At 42.1% G+C, this 21225-nt stretch overlaps 1 protein-coding gene across 1 annotated transcript in view; it reads left to right on the top strand.

The window, feature by feature from the left end:
• The window catches only part of LOC6569507, an 80983-nt gene extending 60526 nt beyond the window's left edge, over positions 1-20457 (top strand). The window contains 6 exon segments of the mRNA XM_043215982.1: positions 5111-5305; positions 11628-11757; positions 19560-19594; positions 19597-19635; positions 19726-19934; positions 19965-20457. Coding sequence (XP_043071917.1) covers positions 5111-5305; positions 11628-11757; positions 19560-19594; positions 19597-19635; positions 19726-19934; positions 19965-20393 — 1037 coding nt within the window. The 3' untranslated portion in view covers positions 20394-20457.
• The last annotated feature ends 768 nt before the right edge of the window (positions 20458-21225 follow it).

Genomic DNA, 21225 nt, shown 5'->3' with positions numbered 1-21225 from the left:
ATTCCTATACACACATACAAGTATATATATATTTATATACGAGTATATATATAAGCATGCACATACAAAAATACATATGGGAAAATATTGCTTAGTCGCCAAGTGGCACTTCAGGCAGCAGTTGTTTGCAAAAGGGTTGAATGGTGTTACGGTGTGTGTTCCTGTGTGTGTTTGTGTGTGTGTTTGTGTGTGTGGGTAACCATTTGCCACATTGTTAAAAATACACATGTATAAATAAATGAGGACGCGCTGAACAGCGAAAAATTTGCGTAATTTTCAGCGGACAAAGGCAATGGCAGCAGTTTAAATGAAAACCACTGCAAGCTACAGCAACACCTGTTCCTCTTTCCCTTTCCCTTCCCCGTTCCCCATTCACCATTCACCATTCCACTAACACTCTTGCAACCATTGTATTATTAGGCAGCTTGGCAGCATTGAAGCAGTTTACTGAATATTGGCAATCAACACGATTTCGATGCTCGTTTATTAATTACAATATTTTTTGGCACGTGTTCATGTACGTGTGTGTGTGTGTATGCGTGTGTGTGTGTGCGTGTGTGTGTGTTTATATGTGCGGAATGGCGTTTAATTTAAATCTTAAATGGGGGAAATTGTTTGCCAGCCATTGCGCATACGCCATGTTTTTCTGTAATTGCACATATTTGGGCTAATGAAAAAATAATTATAAATTCATTTGAAACCCGGACAGCAAATTTGACCCAAAGTCCTAAACAATCAACTAACTGACTGACTTACCAAGTTAGGCCAGGCCAGGCCAGGTCAGGCCAAAATGCGCACCTGCTCTGCTCGGTACAATTTGGCAACGTTGCCGACAGCAACAAGAGCAGCAAACATCTTAACAAGAACAGCAAAGCAGGTTAAAGTTATAGACGATAAAGTTAACAAAGCCAAAGCCAAGTATTTGGGCAAGTTTTAAGTTATTGTTATGAGAACACTTTGATGTTGTTTCGGGTATTTCTATGGTTGCTGCTGACACTGCTGACAACGAGGCAGAGAGCGACAATATCAGTTATTAAAAGTTTTTTTTTTTGGGTTACTGCTCAGTTGCTGTTGCTTGTTGCTGACAGCTTTTGGCAGCAAACTTTTGCCACAGCAACAGCAACACCAATAACAAACAAAAAACAACAAACAATAACAACAATATCAGCCAAAGCAAGGAGAAACAACAAAATTTGCTGCAATTTTGATTGCAGAAACAATGCTGAGTCCAAAATACACGAATTAGCTGTGCTCCAGATGACCCCAGCACTTAACAACTGAACTGAAATGTGGCAACAATGTAAGCGGCATTAAGTCGCAGATGCTGCTGTTGTTCTGAGAACTCGCCGCAAGCGCTGACAGCGGTGTAAGCTGTGGCAACTCTGTAAGAAATCTAATTTCCGGGGATATTAACTAAAGCTGCATTCAATCCTGCGATGTTGTCGCATTTCACGGCCAACACCAGTGAAGTGTGGCATCAGCGCATCAGTTGTGATTTAACATTTTACTCGAATTTTGACCATTTACGGGTTTTGCTTAAGCTTGAAGCTCTTCAAGCGCTGTTGCCGCACTTCACTGGCAGGCCAAAGAAAGTGTGGCAACACCGCTCCTGCTATATTTTGTAATTTAATCGAATTTGGACGATTTACGGATTTCGCTTTAGACCCAAACTTGTCAAGCGCCAATGCCTGGAACGCAAGTGAAGTGTGTCAACACCGCTTGTGAAGCGCTGTTGCCGCCCTTCACTTCCCTTCCCTTTACTTTGCTGGGGACACGCGACGCCGTTTTGGAGAACAAAAGAAATGCGACTTTTTATCTGTTTATCTGCCGCACTTGAGTTTGTCAAAAGCAATTGTTTGACTTGGCTAGACACATGCATGCACACACACACACACATACACACACACACACACATACACACACACACACACATACAGCAGGCAAAGTGGAACAAAGTGCGAACGTCAAACGCAAACTGACCAAAGCGGCGAGCAGAGAAATTGGAAGTGGTGCAAGGATTCTAGCACTCTTCAAAACAACGGCCAATAGCAACAACAACAGCAACAACCACAACATCAAGAAGAAGAAGATGAAGAAGAACAACAACAACAACAGCACAAACAACGTCAACACATTTCGAGGCCATTTACTTCACATCGTTGACCACAAATAGCCAAGCTGTGTTTATTTCCGCTGCCCCATTTCGTTGCGTCATGTAGCGAGGCATTTCATGTTGTACGATTTGTTGTTGGCCACCCATTTGCTACCCCGCTCCAAGTTCGTGTCAAGGAAATGCGTCAGCAACTGCAGCTGTTGCTGTTGCAGCTGCCTCTTCAAACTTAGAACGCTATCTGTTGTCTTCGTGCTCTGGGACATTGAGTTATGTTCGAGCAACTCGTGTGTGTGTGCCTCAAGCAAATGCAACTTCAGCAACAGCACTCGATTCTTGTGCGTAACTGCCCCGCCTGAAATGGCTAAATGTGCAATTGCATTCGGCATTTTGATCTTTACAAGAGCTGCTGATTTACATAATTGAGAAGTTGAAGATTGTTAAGAAATCGATACTGGTCGTAACAGGAGTAAAAACATTCAAAATATTTCTTCATCACAGATCACAAATGATTTCCCTTAAAACACTCAATCTAACAAAATTGCTTACTTTGGAAAAGTGTTTCACTTACACAAACACTCAAGTCTAAGATTAAACAAACGGTTCAGCAGCAAACATCAACGTAATCCTTATTACCAGTATTCAAAACATTATCAACGGCAATCGCGTTACATTATCATTATCTTGGCCAGACAGTTGTTGCTACTGACCTGGTCCTGGGCAACCTAGTCGAATGGTAAAAAGTGTGGCTGCAAGTTAACTAACATGTTTAGAGATAAATGAAGTCGCAGCACCACTGAGCACGCCTGGCGCATCCAGCTGCATACGCTGCATCATTCACTCCGAAACCACGCCCCGCCCCGCCCCCTGTGCTCTGGCTGCTTTAGCAATCAAGTGGCATGATTGCTTAGCAGCCTTATGCCATTTATGGCCAAACAAAGGTTCGGCTGGATACACTCAGCAAGAAAGAACTTATTATTCCGAAAGTATATTTCTTTCGTTCTTTTCGAAATTTTGGAATACAACTTTCTAAAATTGAGAATAACATATATGTATATATATATAATCTGAATGGTGCTCTTTCATAAAAACTAGAGAAGCTTTATAGTTTTCAGTTTACTTTTCAATTTAGCGTAATTTTTTTCTGAGTGTAGTTGCTTCTGCTTCTGCTTCTGCTTCAGTTTCACAATGTGCTTGCCTGGCTCAAAGAGCTGCTTCTACTCACTCTCTGTTGCTGCCTCCTTCGGCTAGTACTTCGCAAACATAACTTCTACTCTCTCTCTCTCTTTCTTTCTCTCTCTCTCCCTATCTCTGTCTCTGTCTGTCTGCTGTAGTCAGTTCGCCCTGCTCTCATTCGCATTCATGGAGCTGCTTGCCACACACAATATGGTAAACACTTTGCCGCTTTCAAGCAGCGCCAGCCAATGCAATCATAATTTTAACTACTTTAGTTTTCTGCTTCCGAACAATCTGCGCAATCCTCCTCCTCGTCCTACTCCTCCCCGCCCCCCTCCTTCCAGCACCGCAAACAACGCCCCAGTCCTGCAACGCCAGCAGCGACAGATGGGTGTGCGCAGCTTTTGCACTTAGTCCTATTATCGCAACGCATTGTTTGGCCTTTTTTCTTTGGTAGCCACTTTGCTAATTTAGCGCGGCCACAATAAAAACGCAATGGGTGAAATGCTGTGGAAAACTTGTGGAAACAGGCGAAATGAAAATCTAAATATAAATTGGCGTTATGTATGTGTATATACAAAGAGTACAATTTGCAGGCAAATCGCAGTTGTAGAAACGAAATTATTGAAAAGCAAACGAGGGAAAACTATTCACTCGTATCAATAAATAAGACTTAAATTTCAATTTTGAATTGAAAGACAATTTCTGCCGATTTTCAGTTAACAAATGCACAAGACCAACGAAACCGAAAGAGGCATAAATAGTTTTAGGAACTGGGAGAGAGAGGGAGAGATAGAGAGAGAGGGAATATAATCGGAGCAGAGAATTTGCAATTTCGTTTGCACAACGCTTTTTGTGGCTTCATTAGCGCCTTTTAGGATTCGGACCAAAAGGGCCGCCCAGTTTGATTAACACCCAACTGAACCTCCCACAGTTGGCTGCAAGCCCCCAACCCCCAAAACGCTCGTCGGTCTATCTTCAAACCCAAAGCCAAACGAATGCTCTGGTCGAGAGAGGAATTGACTACGAGATACCCTACAACTAATAAATAATGTAACTGCATCGATATAAATCGATCAATATATCGATCAAATTTATATTAAACTGATATTTTAAAGTGCAAGTCTCTAGCTCTTACGATTTCTGAGTGCCGTCTGACACCGACTCGATTCTCGATGCTGATCAAGAATATATATACGTGATGGGTTCGGGAATGCTTGCTTCTGACCGTTACAGACTGTTCCACAACTTCATTATACTTTGTTGAACAATTTTCAATGGGTGCCGGGTATAAAAAGCAAAACGCAAAAGGCAAAAACCAATGCTGAGGCCAAAAGGAGCGCTAAGCAATCAAGGCAAATGGATTTTAATTAATTTTGCCGAGCTGCACACAGTTTTTAATTAAGAATCTTGAAACGTCACTTGCTGCATTTAGCCAAATGCAGCTACAGTTGCAACAATTGCAACTACAATGGCAACTGCAGCAGAAAGCAACCCTTGGGCAGTCTCACCACAAAAATGCATTGTCCGAGCTGCATTTGGGTCCGGCTTGTCATCTGCTTTCTTTGAATACGGGCGACTATTGGATTAGTTTTCAACAAATCGTTTGGTCTGCCAAACGAACTGAAACAAAAGATTGCCAACAGATGCACTTGAAATGATGCACTTGGCAATCGAAAGCTTTCACTTCCATTAAGTCAGGTACATATTGCAGCATGTTTACTCGTTAACTTAAAAACCACTCAATATATATCTAGATATATATATATTTATACATATTTGGATAGACTTATAAGCTTGTGTTTGTTTTTGTTTGGTTTACAGTGCTGGACTGCCAGGTGGGCGAATGGGGCGCGTGGAGCGAGTGCGACAAGAGTTGTGGCACGGGAATGATGACGCGCACACGCCAAATTCTGCAAGCGGCCCAAAACGGTGGCAAGCACTGCCCCTCGATGTTGCAGAAGCGCGGCTGCCAGGGATATCGCTGTCACGGCCATCGCGATAAGAAGATTCTGCGAGGTAAGTCCACACCAACAGCACAAACAACAACAACAACAACAACAACTGCAACACACACACCAACACCAACAACAACCATCTCTATCTGCATACCTGTTCACACATTTATCAGAATCTGTCCTTTATCTGAGTTCGCTTATGTGCGTGTGCGCCTGTTAATGAAATGTACTTTTAATTAAAAATATCAGACATGACAGGAGAACCTCCCTCTCCCTCTCACCCTCCCCCTTCTCTGTTCTCCTTGCAACTTCCACCTTTCACACAGCGGTCCATTGCAGTTCAGAGGCTCAAAAGACTTGTTCCGTTGCCCCCAAACACATCACACCACTAGTTCTGTCATTGCTAAGACTCGTTAATTAAATAGTAAAATTCCCATCAGCTAACTGTAAAGATACTGATCGGATTGCATTTGAGACCAATCTATTACACTAGATTCTCTTAAGCTAACTAACCCTTGTCCCCAACTGAAGCAAATTTGAAGTTCGACACATTTTCTGTCATTAGATTTGCAGATTTGTTAATTCAATCAGAGTCAGGGCAACAATTATAAAGATAATTTATTATAGCCGCAATTCGAAACTCTTCCATAGCGAAAGGAAGTTTTTTTTTTGGACTCCGAGTAGGCATCTTATGCATATTGCAGTCTTTTGGGGCACGTACTTCAATATTCAGCGCACATATGTCTTATTTTTTATTCCACATTCCCCATATGCATATATATATATATATATATATATATATGTATATATATACATTCAAAGCACTGTTGCATATTTGATGGGGGAACGTTGATATGTTGATCCACTTAGCGAGCACTTGCTTTTTATTGTTAGTGCCAACAAAAAATTGTGCAACGTGCATACATATGTTGCTCCCATTGATATACCCTGTAGATGTAATGTACATAGGCATGATAGGCTTTGTATACCTCACTGAGAACCCTTTCACATCTGTTTGAGACCTTAGTTTAGTTGCTAGCTGAAACTCATTTGATAACCTCTTGATGCAACTCTATTGACACCTGTCCATCGACATCTATATATAACTCAAATTAGTTGCAATAAACTATACGTTATACGCGGGGTACATCATAGTGTGCTTGCCCATTTTTAATATTGCCATGACTGTTGCATTGACAAAACTTGCGTTGCAAAAAGCTTTCCCCAACTAAACGTCCTGTGAAATGTGGAGCAAACTAAGTCACTTGACGGTTGGCTGGATGGTTGGGTGGTGCCAAGGTGCTGCACACGTTTTGCCCAAATCCTAGTACACTTGCCACCGGTCGGATAGGTGTTGTGGGTTAGGTGGGTGTAGGTGCATCTGTCAGCTTAAGCTTAGTAGCTAAAGTTGAAATTCCTTTTGGTTTTTTTTTTGGAAATGCACAAAAATGCGAAATGGGAATTGGTAAATGGCAAATGGCAACTGCATAAGAACTCGACTTGCACGTGAAAGAAACTAAGTTCCCACTGTCTGAGGCACTACCTCTCTCCTTCTCGCTCTTCCCCCACCTCCCCCCTCACTCTCTCTCTCTCTCTCTCTCTCTCTGTGTGATTCGCTCGAGCTGTGTCCTGGCATGCAGAGCCAAAGCAATTTTGTGCAAGTAGCTGACATAAAAGCCATATTATATTTGGCTAAGTGTCGCCGCCGGCATACACGGCCACGCCCCACGTTTACGCCCATGCCAGAAGAAGTGCAGCAAGCCAAGTACTGAGCAAAAACTAAAACAAAAATAAAGAGCAAAATAAAATAAAAAAAAAAGAATTGCAAAAAAAAAAAGGATAAAAACTATTAAAAATCGCAGCAGAAGTTTTTGTTTATGTTTGGGGTCGCCTGCGCTCCATTAGTGTCGGACGTGCCTGTCGCACAGGCTTCAGCTCCAGCTTCGCCATCAGTTAAGACCCCCTCTCCCCTCTGCAATATCACCCCCCACCCACATCCTTTTTAATTTTTCTTTTTTTTCGCCTGTGCTGCTTTGGATTTAGTTGTGCTTGTGGGTATTTTATATTTGTATGCTCTCCGCTGTCCGCTCTTTAAGCGTTTAATTAAAACCTTGATTGCCAGCCATTAAAAAAAAATCGTTTAACTGTATGCATAATGGCCAAAACAAACGCTCCACATGTCACAGGCGTCAATGAAACTTTGTGTTGTGTTGCTCTGTGGCGGAAGTCATAAAGGATATAATTAATAGTGGTTCGGCGCATGAATGACAGCTCTTAAAGTCGCATCGATGAAGATGCCACACCCTAAAACTAATATTATACTATATTACAATACTAAGTATATATAATATAATATTATAATAATACTATTAAATACACAAATAGCTTCGTAAAAATACCTTGATGGGCTTTAGGTGCGCTTGATTCTAGTAAATGAATAGCAGGTATTAAGCTTAAAGCCAGCTTATCTAAAAAACCATCCATCGAATAATTAACTGAGGTATGCGATGGTTTATAGATGTACATTATCTATATCGGTGTCTATATTATGTACACCATAAATAACTGTATATATATATATGTATATGTATGTATATGTAACTAAAGGAAGACAATACCAGAGTATATAAATAAATACATTCAAGTGTTAATCAAAGCAGACACACACATGTCGGAATTAAATGCTTTTAATGCTTTTTTAAGCTGTTTATAGTGTTAACCACACACACACATACACACACATTCACACAGATACGCATGTGGTGTATGTGTGTGTGTGTGTCTGTTTGCCTTTGTTTATCTTGCAAATTGCTGACAGCTATTGCTGGGCAATGGCTTTGGCAGTTGGCTTTAGGTTTTAGTTGGCTTGCCAGCGTCACAGGCAATTACTGAGCATTAAAATGTCGATTACAGCTGGACAGGATCACAGCTTGAACGGCACAGAGGCAAACAGTGGCAGGCGAGAGGGGTGAGGAGCTGGGTGGGTATTGAGGTCAAACAGTGTTGGATATTTGCCATTTAATAGCTTGACAAAGCGAAAGTTGAAACAGCAACAGGCGGACAACAACTACAACATCAATAACAACAATCAGAACAACATTGGCAACAAAATAAAGCCAAGTCAAAAGCGGAGTCAAAGTCGGAGTTGGATCAAAGCAAAAGCGGCAAAAGTTAATAAGCGAAAGCTGCACAAGCAGCTAACGGGAAATTGCAAAGCAGAGCGCGTGACGAGCTCTCAACTGTTGCATATTGTACATACACATAGTTGAAGCGGCAACACCAGCAACACCAGCAACACCAACAACACCAACAACACCAACAACAGCGACAACAAGTACCGCTATAAATACGTGCAATTTGTGTTAGGTAATTGGCCAGGCCACAAATTCAATTTGCAGCAGCGAAGACGAAGAGGAAGACGTAAACGAAGACGCGGCCAGAGGAGATGAAGACAGAAAGGAAGCGCCGTTAAGTATGCTATTAAAAACTGTGTAATGCCAAGTTAATTGCTAACAAACAAGCCCCAACTAAGTGCTGCCCCCACTCCCCCCTCCCCCCCTCTGTGTGTGTGTGTGTGTGCAAGTGTGTGTGTAAGTGCCTTTTTCGGGCATGTGTGTAATAATTAAGGTAAACAAACACACACATATAGGCCATGTGGGTGAGTTTTTTTGGGAGTTGTGGGGCGTGACACACATATAGAATGCCCAGTGCCACTTACAGGTGAGAACACGCTCTCAATGTGGTGGTTACTCAGACACTGTGCGAAATTAGACTTGCAATTGGCCAAAACATAATACACTAAAAATGTCTAGAAATGGTTTAAATAGAGCAACAAGTATCTCCGACCACAATAAATATATAATATAACCTTCAACAGCAGCATCAACTTGACTTCATTATCTCGATAACTTTGCTTATATATATATATATATATTGTAATATTGATTATGATGACAAAGCTGTCAGCTTTTAGCCAAGGTACACACATAAATATTTAATCTTAGGTGTGCCTGAGAGAGCTCTTCTTCTTCTAGTTGTGGCACTTGCTATGTTATTTCTTGTTGTGTGGCAAATACGTGTGCACATTTTCGGCGCTGACTGTCGCCATCGTCAGCAGCCACATCAGCGTCAGCATCCCCATCCCCATCCCCATCAGCATCAGCATCAACATCAGCATCATCGTAGTCGTTGTCGCCGCCATCGGCAGCCACAATAATGCGCAGTGCTCATTAACGTTATAAAAATAATTGCTGCACACTCACATTCACTCCTCATTCAGCAACTCACACACTCGAACCCACTCATTCACTCACTCACAGCGAGATGTGAATTACGGGCCATGTGCTAAATTCCAATTAACTTGCATGTATGCATATCCCTGTGTGTGTGTGTGTGTCAATATATATATATACATATATGTGTGTGTGTGTGTGTGTGTGTGTTACTTGCCCAACTTGGTAATCGTCCAAGATGAAAAACGTAACAGCAACTGGCAAATGGAAAATGTGAGGCGTCTGTTGGGAGGTGCAAGGCGTGCCACAACAATATGCCATTTGATTATGCAAATTTATGTGTGCGTGTGCGTGTGTGTGTGTGTGTGTGTGTGTGTGTCTGTGTGTGTGTGGTACTTGACTTGTTAAATTTGCATAAGTTGTGAGACTGCTGTCGCCCAAAATTATGCAATACATATGTGTGCAGGACAGCAGTCGCTTACACAGGCTCTCTCTCTCTCTCTCTCTCTCTCTCTTTCTGTCTGTCTCTGTTTCACTGACCCTCTTAATGTCTAAAAAGAAAAAGAATACTTTAAGCTCGGACCATCATCATTTGTAAGCCACAACTACTCCGACTTGACAGTTCATCTGTTTGTGAAACGTGCTCGTCATTAAAATAAATATATATGCCTCGATTCTCCCGCATCTCCTACCGCAACTGTTTCTCTACGTTTTTCACAGTGACGTAGTATCGATGGAGCAACCACAAAATTGATGTGGAAAATCTCAAATGGAAAATTTGTATGATTTTGAAATGCAAATCAAAAATGTTAGCTTCAAAATTCAAATGAGAAGTAAGCAGTAAGAAAATGTTTATTCTAGAATAAATGTTTTTGCTTTGATAACTCAACCTGTCGCTCAAAAGAAAACTAGAACGTCCACAGGGTGATAAGGGTGAGTGACTGAAAAAGATAAGTGACCCTAAGGTGATGGCCGGCACAGTCACTTCTCTGACTGCGTCTCTTCACTCTTCACAAAAATCTCCCTTTTTCCTAGAAATCCCAGATTCTTCTGGCACTAAGGTTAACTTAACTTATTATACAGAAAGTATTTTCCTCAAAACTACGGTTTTTCTTTCACTAATTTCAGTCACATTTTTCTAAAATATTCAGGATAGTTCAAAATTTCAGATAGTTCAAAATTCATATCAATTTAATTTGAAAAAACTTCGATTTTACGGCACTCAAAATGATTTCTTCTAAAAATGGGAATCTACATTTCTACTTTTTACAAATGCATTTTTGAATAGTTGAAAATATTTATAAAACGAAAAACTTTTTTTCTTATATTTGGAAATTATTTCTGCAAATCACAAAAAAGTCTCTAGCGATTTTGAAAAATGCAGTGCTTTTTTTTGCTGTGTTCCTGTTCCAGCTGCTGTTTGGCCAGGAAACAAGGCGCACAGTTTGATGCAGATGCTGTTGCCGACACTTATGCTTTTGTCACGTGGCACGTTTGTGTTGCACAGTCGTCTGCGTGTCGGTAACAGTGAGCGGAGTTGCCTTAGGCACTGTCTATCCGCATTGCGAATAGTCAAAAGTCAACATACTGCTGGGCGGCGGGCGACCTCTCTCTTTGCTTTTGACACTCTTGTCACTCTGGTTGTTGACTGAGTATAGCCAGATGCTTGTTGTCCTTGTCGTCTGCGTTCCTTTTTGTGGCTGTATGTGTTTGTTTGCCTGCCTGTTTGCCGGCGCTGTCTAATGGCATGTTTTGATTTCGCTCTCAGCAATGCAAACATCAAGCGAAAAGAAGCAAACGCCAAAAAAGAAGAAAAAGTCTAAACAAGAAACGTGCGCCATAACCTCAGGCGTGTAGGCACGCACTTCCGCACAACAAACACACATACGCAGACACACACATACACACACACACACACAAAGAGGCATACACATATAATCTCAGTTTTGCTGATGAAATTACAGCCACCTCTTCCGGTTACAGTTATGGTACACCTTGGGTTATCTGCGCCACCTCGTAGCATTTACGTGACATCGCAAAACATTTCGCGCATCGCTTTTACAAATTGATTTTCAGTGCATTTTCCTTTAGCTATTCCTTTCATCCCCGATATTCACAATTTCCGTCTTGTTTCCATTGCTCTCGTTTCAGAAATGGCTCTACTGCTGCCCGCCGCCCTCTCCCGCCATCGCCGTGTCAACGATAGCGATAGCAAAGGCGACAGTCGACATAATCTGCGCACGCGCTACCGAGACTCCTTCAAGCACATTCGAGATCATGAGTAAGTACTAGATACTCCACTACTTAAAACTACTTTGACGATCTATTGAGACCTTACTTCTATAGACCTTAAGATCTTAAGCTAGACAGATCTACAAACACAGATCTTTCTCTCTCTCTCTCTCTCTCTCTCTCTCTCTCTCTAAGTAGATGCTTTTAAAAGGATTACTAGTCTTATACCAGCTAATATTTAAGATAGTTTTCTGCACATATATAATGTTTTAACTACCTTAACTTAGTTTGTTAAGTGCTTTAACCCTTCAGATCTATTCTCACTGGACTTTTAAAGATTACCTTAAGATTTACTTATACTAAAGGTGTTTCGTCCAGCATTTCACTTCCAAAGAGTTTCTTCTTCTGTTCCGAGGCATATTTTGTACATTTTTTTCTCTTAATATTTAAATTCCTTAATATGTCGGCTTATCCCCATTATATTTCATTTCTGGAACTGAGCGTGAAATAATATTCAGCTTTTTGCTTTCTTGGCGTTTTTCACGCATGATTTTGTTTAATTTTGATTTACGATTCTTTTCGATTCTATGCAAAAGGTGTGGAAAATCGCTTCCCAAAGCCGCTTTTACGGCTATAGGTTAGGTTGACGGAGGATTGTAAATGGAAATGTGGAAAAATGAAAGGGCAAGGGCAACGGAAAGGAAGTGGAGGTGGCAGTGGAAGTGGAAGACGAATTTCAGTATTAATCCCAAATTTGTTGCTAGCTGTTGTATTTTTTTATGGCCTGCGCTGCATGCAAACAATTTAATGCTGTAATGGAAAAGAACAAGAAAAGCGAGCAATAGAACGAACATTGGAGTGGGGCACAGGGAGCGGGGAAAGCCCAAGAATAACATCAGCATAAGCGTCAGCAATAAAAATCCATCATAAAAGGCGCATAAAAATTGTATAAAATCCCCGTCTTGATTTGACGCGCTGTTAATTTTCATCCTTACGAGAATTTCGTTGCTTTGTTTTCTTTTTCCATTTTTTTTTTTGCTTTTGCTTTTTTTGCTGGTAATGTTTATGATTCATTCTATTCTATTCATCCTGGAGACAGGTTAGGTTGACTACGAATCCTTGACTCGTCCGTGTGCGAGGTAGCCCGTTGTCCCCAAGTGTCCTTGATGTCTTTTTCTCAATTGTCCAAGCGTCAAGCCAAACAAAGAATAAGCAATAGGAAAAAAAGCATAGCTGGCCACAAGCGCAAAAGCAAGTTCAAATAATGATTGCTCAACTGAAAGATACCCTTGGCAAAAAAGTACTCATCGAAGGATCTCTCCAGCAATACAAATTTATATCGCTGACCAGCTATTTGCTGGGTATATATGAATGGGAGCCAAAGTTGAAAGCTTGTCATTGTTGTCCTCACAAATACGACTATTTACTACTGGACTCTGGTTTTCTGATTGCAAAAACAGCAACTGTTATACAGGGGAGTGATGTGTTTGGGGTTGCTGGGAAGAGTATGCCACAATAAGTAAGCGGACATCAATCACGTGCCGAATACACCGCGTTTAGGGGGATTGGATGACGGGGGGGAGGACCAGGAACAAATTCTCAACCTGTCCTTGCCTTGCTTTGTGTGTGCTGTTATTTTTTTCTTTATTGTTACCTTGTTGTTGTTGCTGTTGTCGCTTGTTGCGGTTTGTTATTTCATCTCTTCCATGTTTTGTGTTTCTTTTCTTTTTTTTTAAGTGTTTTCTTTGGTCATCAAAAGCCGTTTATTATGATGCCCCTCACTTTTGTTGCACGAAATTAAATTAAATCCGCAATTTATTATTTTAAGCTTTGAAGACTTTGCACGTTTCTCGTTAAACAAAAATATCAACTTGTTTAGAATCCAATCAGCGAGCATAGATAACATTAACTTGTCGCCTATTTTTACCTATCTGAAATGCCTAATTGATATAGCCAGCGATATAGATCGAAAGCTGTACAAACTCCATCGAGGGAATAGCATATGAATAACTGATGAATATGTATTCACATATTGATGTTATCGTAATCAACTCATCCACACACACACACACACAAATCAATTGAAACTCAATCATAAGCATAACAACGAAGACTGCCTCCACTCCTTGGCCGGATCCCTTCGTGCCCTGGCCACAATTCACTTGTGCAATGATTTGTTAACTAGCGACAAACTTTTATTGCTTTGGCGCTGATACGCAGCGAGGTTGGCAGGTTGGCAGCAACGGCAAGGGGCAAGCGGCAAGAACAAAGGACAAGGACAAAGGACGACAGTGCAAATTATGAATTATGCGCTCAAATGCTAAGAACGTGAAGCACACAAAATATACCAGCAACAACAACAACAGCAAAAACAGTGGAAAGCAACTGGGGCAAAGAAAATAAATAAATAAATTACGCAAATAACAAACAGAAAACCAAACTCGAGCAGAAGGAGAAAATGAAAATGAAAATGAAAAGGAAAACAAGCGAAAAATAAAAATAATAATTCGCCACAATTTCATTTACATAATGACAGTGCGAAGCGATTGCCGTGAAGAAATTACAAAAGCATACAGCAGACACGGACTGAGTGTTCAGGTTCAGGTTCAGGTACAGGTTACAGGACACTAGCTACACAGGACTCTCTGGCAGAAGCAGCTCCTGCGCCAGTCGAGCGAAATTCACACTTTTTAATGCGATAAATTTACAAGGCAACTGGGAAATCTGCAGTCGACAGGGGCCTTAAACTGGGTAAGAAGCTCGGCCTACAAAAGGGCTGCAGGACGAGCTTCAGGAAGAAGTACGCCAGCGAACCAGCCAGCCAGCCAGCAGCAGGAACAAGAGCAGGCATCATCAGGCAGCAGGCGGCAACTCCAACAACAGTTGAAGCTGCTGCAGCTCCACTTGCGTTGGGTGCGACGGGGCAACAATAAAACGTTTTAAGAAAAAATCCCCATGAGGATTAGCTTGGACCGCATAAATTTACCGACAAACAGACAGACACCTAGAGAGAGAGAGAGAGAGAGAGACAGAAATGGAGAGAGAGAGAGAGAAAGAGAAAGAGCGTAGTAACTTGATTACTAGCCTTTAAGTCATCTCTGTGTTGGTGTCTCCTGCTGAAAATTGAAGACAATTGTGCTGCGAATTGACAGATTTTATGATATACGCACACAAACACAAACACACAGACACACACACACACAGGTGCACACAGTCTCATTTGCATAGTAGGTGACGTTGGCTAGACCGAGCCAACAAGCCAGTAAGCAACCCGCCCACCGCCCACTGCCACCCAAGCACGCCTCTTTTTGCTACCTGCCGCGCCGTTGACATTTAAATAAAAACCATAAAAATGCGTAAAAGCTGCTACTTTATTTTCATTATACGTAAACAAACGCAGCTGAATTCGTTTTATGCACAGTTGATCTATGTGTGTATGTGTGAGCCTATATCTGTGTTTGTGTCTGTGTGTGTGCGTCTGTGTGTGTGTGTGTGTGTGTGTGTGTGTGGGAGTCTGTGCTTTGCATACTTTTAGAGGCACTCAAAGTCTGCTTTTCAAATTGAATTATGCACTTAATAGCGAGTCAAGGCGAGCCCAAAGTAAAAGCGAAAAAAATGAAAGAAAACGACATACAAAAGGGAACAAAATTATGAAGAGAGAGAGAGAGAGCGAAAGAGAGAGGGGGAGAAAGAGAGAGAACACTTTTAAGCGGCTCAAAGGCCACACAAAGTGACAGCAATCAAGTTTTAAGTCATCCGTCAATGCCATTATGTAGCACAGTAACAGTAAAAGTATATAATATATACATATATACATACATACATACATACATACATACATAGATAGTTAAATACATACATACATCTATGCACATATACATAATTAACATTTATATTGTATGGCTGTGAATGGATTTTGAATTAAACTTTATTATAACCATGCCCAGATAGTTGGCTAGTTAGTTAGTTAGTTGGTATTTGGTAGTTGGGGCTAACTAATATTCGAGCTAGGTATGTGCACAGGATACATATTACAGGATACCGGATACAGTTGCATGCATAATTGATTCGCTGGCATTATGGCACATATGTTGGTATGCTCAAATATTCATACGCCCCGTTGTCCGCCTTCTCATTCGCTCTATTTGCAGTGCTAATTATAACTTTCAAAGCACATCCATCCATTTAACTAGCCAGCACATTGTCAATATCAATTATTCGGCCAGAATAAGTACGATGAAATTGAGGTAGCAGGGCAGGGTAACGTAAGGACTGAAGGGAGGGAGGGAGGTAGGAAGGGGATGTAAACGGCTTACGGTGCAGAGTCTAATCTGTGTATTATAGTATCTACATATACAGATATATGCATACACACACAAATATATATATATATATATAAACCGTTTTATTTGAATGGGCAGGCAGCCAAACGAAACTGTCACAGCAAGGACGATGAACCAACAAGCAGGCGAAACCAATACCACAATTTCCCCGACCAGCATCCTTTGCATTGCCAAGTCGCCCGAAAGTATGCAACAAGATTTGCGCGCTGCTCAATCATCATTAAAATGATGGCAGGGATAAGACGAACACCGAGACCGAATGACCAAAGGGACGAACACCGGAAAGGGCGAGACTGAACGGAAAGTCCAGCGCAGAGTAGTCTCTTAACATTTCCCCTATTCAGGAGACCCACTCAAGCGCCGCAAAGTGCTTCCTTTGGCAAGCCCTCGGACTCGGACTGGGTCTGCTCCAGCTTGCAGGCTGCAGCTTGGACACGATCCAGACTCGGCTGGCAAGGCTCGCCACAGTTGCCTGTTGCTCCGTGGACTAAATCCAAATTGAGATGTTGTCCGCATCGTTTTCGTTTCCCGTTTTTGTGTGCGAACTGTAGGCAAAGTATATCGAAGTCCCTCGCTGAGACTGCAGCCCACAGACTGGGGGAGGGGGAGGCGGGAAGGGGCAGGTTCGTCCAGAGTGCCGCAAGCTGTGCGGCAACTTTGTCAAGCAATTATTTTTAGCAGCCAGCGGTTTTTTCTTGCTCTCACTTCTCTGCTGCCTCTGTTATGTTTTTTATCGGTGGGTGTGTGTGTGTGTGTTTGTGTGTGTATGTGTGTGTGTGTGTGTGTGTGTGTTTGTTTGTTGTTTGCCTTTCATATAAACGAGTGCAAATACTTTTGTAAGTGGCAGTGTCGCTGCTACGCTTGTTGCTGCCACTGACAGTTGTCGTCGCATCACATTGCCTGCCCTTTGAAGTGGCAAAATATTTGACAAGAAAATGACTTTTTGACAGAGGGTTGGCTGGCTTAGAAGACTGTTGCCAAAGTCGTAGCCTGAAATGGCAATTGCCAAAATGTCGACATTTGACTTAACTAAACTAAACACTTGAAATAAATACACATGTATATATATATATATATACATATATATATAGTCGCCTAACCAAAGTTGTATGCCACAAAAGTTGCTTCGTTTGTTGGCTTTTTTTTTTTTGGCTGTTTCGCTCTTGCAGCTTGTTGGCAGCTCCTTTTGCTAAAGAATTTCTGGCTGAGCCGCAAAACAACAATATGCGGTATTTACCTAATTATGTTGCATTGAGTCATTTCTTAGACACAGGCCACAGTTGGAGAAATGCTAGAGGTGGCAAACAAAAAGTAGAAAGTAAAAAGTAAAAAGTATAAAATATGATAGGAATGCAAAATTTGAGCAAAAATATTCTGTCGAAAATCAAGAAAGAAAATAGGCAAGCCAAAGATTTGCCATTGCCATTGCCATTGCCATAACTTTGTGTAAGCTGAAGCAGCTTACAAGCGAAAATGAATATGAATATGAATAATTAATGGAATCGGCGTCTGCCAGCTTTCTGCCAGTTACATATTTTCAATTCAGGGCTTGAGGGTATTAAAATCTACTTTTTACACTGATACTTCTGCACTTCAACTCTGCCTGCTTCTGACTGAGTGGCGCAAAGAGAAGAACAACTTTTCAAGTTTCGTCTAGAAACTGCCTTAAGACAAACGGCAGGCAGACAGACAAACTAACTGTGATGCCCAAATGGACTCAGCACTCAGCTAGTGATGATAATCAAGTATATCTATATATATATATATATATTATTTATTTATATATACATATAATTTTTGGGACTTGAGCTGCTTGCTGCTTGCTGCTGCCCGTCAAACTATGACCAAAATGATGGTCAGCCACCTTTTTGCTCGAGACATGTGGCAATCTCATAACGTTTTTCTGGGCTCTGTTGCTGACCATTGATAGCTCTTTGTCATCATTTTGAGGCAGCCACAGACAGACCCTGCCACAGACAACTCACCCCCGGCCAACTGGCGTCCGTCGCGTTGGCAGGATTCGTTTCTGGGCTGACATCCACTTGAGCTTAATTATGTTTTGCTGCTCAAGTTTTGTGCATTCATTGCGTGGCTTGTTTATTTTTATTACTTTGTGCGGTGGCTGGCAGTTTATTTACATGCATTTCTCTTTTTCAATTTACCTTTATGGCCGGGCCGAGGTGGGGGCGACAGACGGAAGACGGCAGCTGCGAGCTGGGAGATGGCAGACAGGATACTGGAGATTGGCCAAGTTAATTAAGTGCTCAGCGCGGGGAAAAGCCGTCGACAGCTCGAATTATATTTCTATTAAAATCTCGCGCATTTCTTTTTTTATGTTTTGTTCTTCTGTTGTTCTGTTGTTTTTGTGTGTTTGTTGTTTTGCTGGTTTGCTGTTTTGCTGTCAGTTGGTTTTTGTGTTGCTTGGCCTGGGGGCAATTTTGATTTGGTTTTGATTTCCGTAGTCGTGTCAATTGAATGCAGGCCCGGCTAATTTGGCCAATGTCTGTCTCGTTTCGGTAATTGAGGCCTTGGCTAAGTGGCCAAATATCCGCCAAAATTGATTCGACATATAGACAGACAGAGAGAGAGAGAGAGAGAGAGAGATCAAGAGAGAGAGAGAGAGGGAGAGAAAGAGAAAGAGAGAGACAGACAAATTTGAGGGCGCATTTAAATTTCCGACGCAATTTCCGCTGTCAACACCTTGACAACTGTCAAGTACACATCACACACACACACCCGCACACACACACCCGCACACACACGCACACACACACACACGCACACACACACTTACAGCCAAGACCACTTGACAGTCGCCTTTCAATTGTATTTGTTTTTGTGCGCTGCGTTTTTTGCGTAACGGAAACGGAAATTGTTAGGCTTAATAGACAGTTCGAATTTCCGGGTGACTAGCGGCGCCTTTGAACTGACTCTGTGTGTGTGTGTGCGTGTGTGTGTGCGCGTGTGTGTGTGTGTGTGTGCCCTGCCCTTCACTGCCTCATCTTCTGCCCTTCGGCTGCGCACAATTGCGCAATCATCATTCTATCCATCCATCCGTGTCTGTTCTGTCTGCCAGCTTTGCTCTTATTCTGTCATTCTTTTATTCTCCCTCTCCCTCTCCCTCTCCCTCTCCCTCTCTCTCGTTGTCCTTACGCACGGCAAAAGTCAGTGTTATGCCACAGCACAGTTATTGGGGGCCCATACCCACGACATGTAATTGGAAATTAAATTGAACAGTTTATGAGTAGCTATACACGCAGCGTGTTGTTAACTCACCTGCGGGATCTGTGTGCGAATAGAATGCCTTACTTTATACCTTACAGAATGTATTCTACTCAAATATATATATTATACTTGATAATACAATTAGTATGCCTTCATTCATAGATATAGTATATATATATATAAATGATATAAACATATGAGATACATTTGCCATTGGCATAACTTTTGTGAACTACTTGTTTAGCTGAAAAGTGTCACTTTTGTTGAACTCGTTTCATTTCAGATACTGCGTCGAATTCGAGGTAATCAAGGCATCCAAGGCTGCCACAAGCTGCCACCCTACAATCTCATGCAAGAAGGTAAGTGATTTCATCAAGTGCATCATTTATGTGCTCAGCTTGAATCAAGAATCAGTTTTGAGTGTTGAACATTTTCGAACTGGTCTGCAGGCGATCGCATAACTGTGCGCTGTGACCTTGAGGCGCTCGTGCAGGACAAGGAGGCGAGCGCAAGTGCAACAGGCAGCAACAAGTTGCAGGGTGGCCGAGCAACGACTGCTCCAACAACCACAACAACAACAACAACAACGCGCAAGTATTTGACTGCAGAGGAGGGAGGAGGAGGTGACGAGAGCAGCAACAATGATGATGAGGAGAACGATGAGGAGGACGAGGAGGAGGAGGAGCAGGAACAAGAGCCAGAACAGGAGCCCGAGCACGAGGAGGAGGAGGAGGAGGAGGAAACCAATGAGGATGATGCACAAAACATGCTCGAGCCCGAAACCGATGCGGAAGCGGAAACGGAAACGGGCAGCAACGAAAACAACTACGAATACAAGCGCCAACGGCAATCGCAATCGCAGTCGCATCGTCAACGGTCAGCGACGTCGAAGCGCAGCACCAACAAATCAGCGCCATTATCGCCGCTGGCATTGCAACAGCAGCAACAGCAGCAGCAGCAACAGTTGCTGCTCAGCCATCATTGCCGGGGCGAGGGGCTGTCGGGTCGCACGACGCGCTGGAGTGCGCTGCCGGCGCCGTCGTGTCGTGGCAAGTGGCTACGCCTGACCATCGGGCCGCCAAAGAAGTGCAACCACGCCCAGTTCATATTCGTCTAAGCCACACTAAGCAACTAAGCGACAACAACACCAACAACAACAGTTGCAACTCTTCCTGTTGTCAGCGGTCTTCTTTTTTTTCCCAAGAAACAAAAACAAAAACCAAAAACAAAAAAAATATACAATTGACGAGTCAATATATATATATATATATAAATGTAGTAGAGTATGATGGGTATGAGTATGAGTATGTGTAGGGTATACGCTTAGTCTATATGTAGCGAGTTCACACACACACACACACACACACACACACCCAAACACACACAGTTATCCACAAATCCAGACCCTCGCCCCGCAGGGCAGTTGCTGAACTCACTCAGTCATCCATATCACATATATATTCTATCTATATCATATCGAACTGCAGCTGCCACCCAAACACCCAAAACCCAACACCCTACCACCTACCCCTCCCAACCCTTCTGCCTGCGCACCCTTCACACTCTGCAAGAACTCGCACTTAAGTGTTTAAACTTTAAGACAGTTAATTAAGAATTAATTGATATAATGAATGGTAATTTTTTTTTCTTCTCTCTCCGTGCATAATCGATGGGCATTAAATGTAATTGTAGTGAAAACAAGAATTAAACAAGATGATGAAGATATATATGAGGAGTACAGCAATAACTCGCTCTATATTCACAAACACACACACAAACACACACACAAGTATGTAATTCGCAATTGGTAGCGAGTTATGACTGTAGCAAAGTTGTAAATAAATCAATTTCGCAGGCCTGCCGAGCTCGAAAGCACAACACAATCCAAACAAACAGCTGACCGATAAAAGAACATGTAGTGCATACTTGACATACACTTGACATTGAAT

The sequence above is a fragment of the Drosophila grimshawi genome, unplaced genomic scaffold (genome assembly GCF_018153295.1).
Source record: "Drosophila grimshawi isolate 15287-2541.00 unplaced genomic scaffold, ASM1815329v1 contig_848, whole genome shotgun sequence".
In the NCBI taxonomy this organism is placed as follows: Eukaryota; Metazoa; Arthropoda; class Insecta; order Diptera; family Drosophilidae; genus Drosophila; species Drosophila grimshawi.
The sequence above is the reverse complement of the archived record's forward strand: the minus strand, read 5'-3'. Positions and strand labels throughout refer to the sequence as shown.